This window comes from Musa acuminata, chromosome BXJ1-10, assembly GCF_036884655.1.
Source record: "Musa acuminata AAA Group cultivar baxijiao chromosome BXJ1-10, Cavendish_Baxijiao_AAA, whole genome shotgun sequence".
Taxonomy (NCBI): Eukaryota; Viridiplantae; Streptophyta; class Magnoliopsida; order Zingiberales; family Musaceae; genus Musa; species Musa acuminata.
The window spans coordinates 13,868,639-13,871,595 of record NC_088336.1 but is presented as its reverse complement, the minus strand read 5'-3'; the positions used below and the strand labels follow the sequence as shown (position 1 = coordinate 13,871,595).

The 2,957-nt window shown below is 39.7% G+C and overlaps 1 protein-coding gene across 1 annotated transcript; it reads left to right on the top strand.

The window, feature by feature from the left end:
* The first annotated feature begins 414 nt into the window (after positions 1-414).
* On the top strand, positions 415-867 carry LOC135595111 (uncharacterized). The gene has a single exon (XM_065085629.1). It carries the CDS (start codon positions 415-417, stop codon positions 865-867), a length of 453 nt encoding a protein of 150 aa, XP_064941701.1.
* The last annotated feature ends 2,090 nt before the right edge of the window (positions 868-2,957 follow it).

Genomic DNA, 2,957 nt, shown 5'->3' with positions numbered 1-2,957 from the left:
ACCTACGAAAACATTCTCCGATGTGATCACCTGATTCCCACTCGCTCTGTTTTCCATTTCACTTATTGCAAGGCAAGTAATGAGACGTGCAATGAGGCTTACTGCTTCTCTTACTGTTGGGTACAAGTGAATAGAGAACATGATTTGAAGGTGCACCCGTCATTGATGATCCATAATTCTATAATATATCTTCTTGTCCTGATGCAGCCAAACCTTCAGCTTAGTTTATTGGAAGTTTGAGTGATGATGCCACCTGTCATTGATGATCCACAATTCTATAATATATCTTCTTGTCGTGATGCAGCAAAACCTTCAGGTCAGTTTATTGGAAGTTCGGGTGATGATGGCACCTATATAACCCATAGAGCGATCTCACAACACGAAGAGGAGAGCTGAGAAGAAGAAGAAGAGAAGATGGGCAACAGCCTACGGTGCTGTTTGGCTTGCGTTCTTCCCTGCGGCGCGCTCGACGTCGTCCGAGTCGTCCATCTCAGTGGCCAAGTGGAGCTGTACAGTCGCCCTGTCTCTGCCAGGGAAGTTCTGGCGGCTCACCCCAACCACGTCATCAGCAAGCCGTGCTCTCAGGGAGTCGTCCGCAAGATCTTCATGCTGTCGCCGGACTCGGAGCTGAAGAGAGGCAATATCTACTTCTTGTTACCAGAATCAGCGTTGCCGGGGAAGGAGAGGAAGAAGATTCACCGGAAAAGGCCCCAGAAAACTGGTGGCGACGACGTCGTTGTCAAAGACTTGGATCATGACAACTCAGTTGAGCAGGAAGTCGTTTCGACGAAGGTGTGTCACCGCCGGCGGCGGAGTGGCCGAGTTGGAGTATGGAGGCCGCATCTCGAGACCATATCAGAAGACTGAGACTGTGGCATCGCCGTGTTTTTTCATGCATCGGGGATAACAATTTTTAGTGGTCTCTCAGTTGCTGCTTTTATTTATTTCTTCCTCTATCGCTCTCTCTCTCTCTCTCTCTCTCTCTCTCTCTCTCTAATGTACATTTTGCTGTGACCAAATTTTCTTTTTCCTGCCACCTCATGAAAAAGAGTGGAAGTTGTGAATCTTTTTTTGTGATCTGTTCTTCGGAGGAAGGACACATCAAAATGGACAAGAAATAATTATTTTGGTTCAAATTTGGATGTAACAAAGCCGAATAACTATCTCACTCTCTTATGTGCATATTGTTGTGGCTATTTCCTTTTCTTTTTCTGCCACCTCATGATAAGGAAGAGCACATCAAAATGGATAAAAAATAATTATTTTGGAGACGTGCCACCTCTGTGAATAAGATAAAGAAGACTCTGGAGATGTGTTCTCATAGTCTATTCTTTTATCATATTGACAAGGAAGGATACTAAGCAGGCCAATCTAGAATTGAATTAAAGTCAAGAAACCATCTCAATGCAAAAGCTTGAGATGTCAAATTCAACCTGAGAATAGCCATCATAACCCTTATTAGTTTCTATTTACATAACCTTTAGCAGCTTCAACTTAAAATAGAGGAAATTGAACTCTTAACCCTTTGAAAAGGACTTGAATGTCTCCTGTGTATTAACATATTAGTTTCTTTCATATTATGTCATTCTTAAATTAGTTAAGAAAAATTCTCTTAAAAATCTTAAAGTAACCCTGACCTTAGTTCCAGGACTGGTGATCTTTTCCTAGAATCAACGATTCCGATTCTATTGAATTTGAAATCAGAACCAAATGATTTCAAATGAATTTAGTTTCGATTCAAGAACCGATAGTTTTAGTTCTCGTTCCAAGAACGGAAATGCTTAGTAAGAGACTGTTAACTTCTACTTAGCCCTCGAACTAGTCTTAATCAAGGTATTGTCCTTTCGAGAACAGTAATCAAAGAAGGCCTTGGCATTTGGTGGCCCATCTTTCTTGTTTGATTGCTATCGGACAGATCTATCACTTCAATCATTCAATAGGAAATCCATTGAAGCATGACTTCTAAGTCAACAGATCCAATGATACATGATAACCATGTGCATGCGTCCATGGCTTCTGATAGAAGACATTGACAACATGTCATGAGGTAGTTCCTCAATCACAATCCCTATGGTACTACGCAAGAGCTTAGCCACTCAATTAATTGTTGTTATTGATTAGCAACTGCTCAATACATCGCACATTACCAGTCTTCGGGCTGCATCTATTCAAAATATAGTATGGATTTCTTGTTAGAATTATTAACCACTATGCCTGTGCGTGTGAAAAGGAGGTCTTATCCCAACGAAGATTTCCTTATTTAGGGTTGATAACCGTTTTCGAACTCCTAATTGGAACTAAATTGGTCGGTGAACAATACTCTTTCAAAGATAATATTCAAATATAGAAAGAAACCCTTAGATCTTATAGTTTGATTATTCTATCATTAATTTGTGGATCTCAAGATTTTGATGAGGGACGAATATAACGGAATAATGTCACTTTTAGGATTTTCTATACTAAATCTTGAAGGACGGAGGGAAAAATTGTTATGTGAGTATATAAATGACACTAGATTAGGATTTTCTTGTTTTTTTTGGTTAAAGTTTTACCTGCTATACTAACTCTGCAGTGAGAAAATTTATTATAAGAAAAAAGATAGAATCACGTGAATCTTCTATTTAGGATTTGTATTTTTGTGTTAATTCCTTGGTTTCTTTTGGGTTTGTATTTAAGCTCTTTCATCCTCGTAATATACAATTCATCGCAAGTGGTGTCAGGTACAACCAACTTGTTTGCATCTCTGGTTTATTATTGATCATAAGGTTGTCAGCGTAGAATCTTTATTATTTCCGTAACAAGAAAAAAACTCAGACGACCGAGAGTAGTGAGATTGATAAATCTGACATGGTGTCAATTTCTATTTTTTCGATCTATAAAGCTGTCAGGATGAATCCTCAACGGAGGACCGTTTCTTGAACCACGGGACTAGTCGGCGGGCTAAAGTGCAGGAGGAG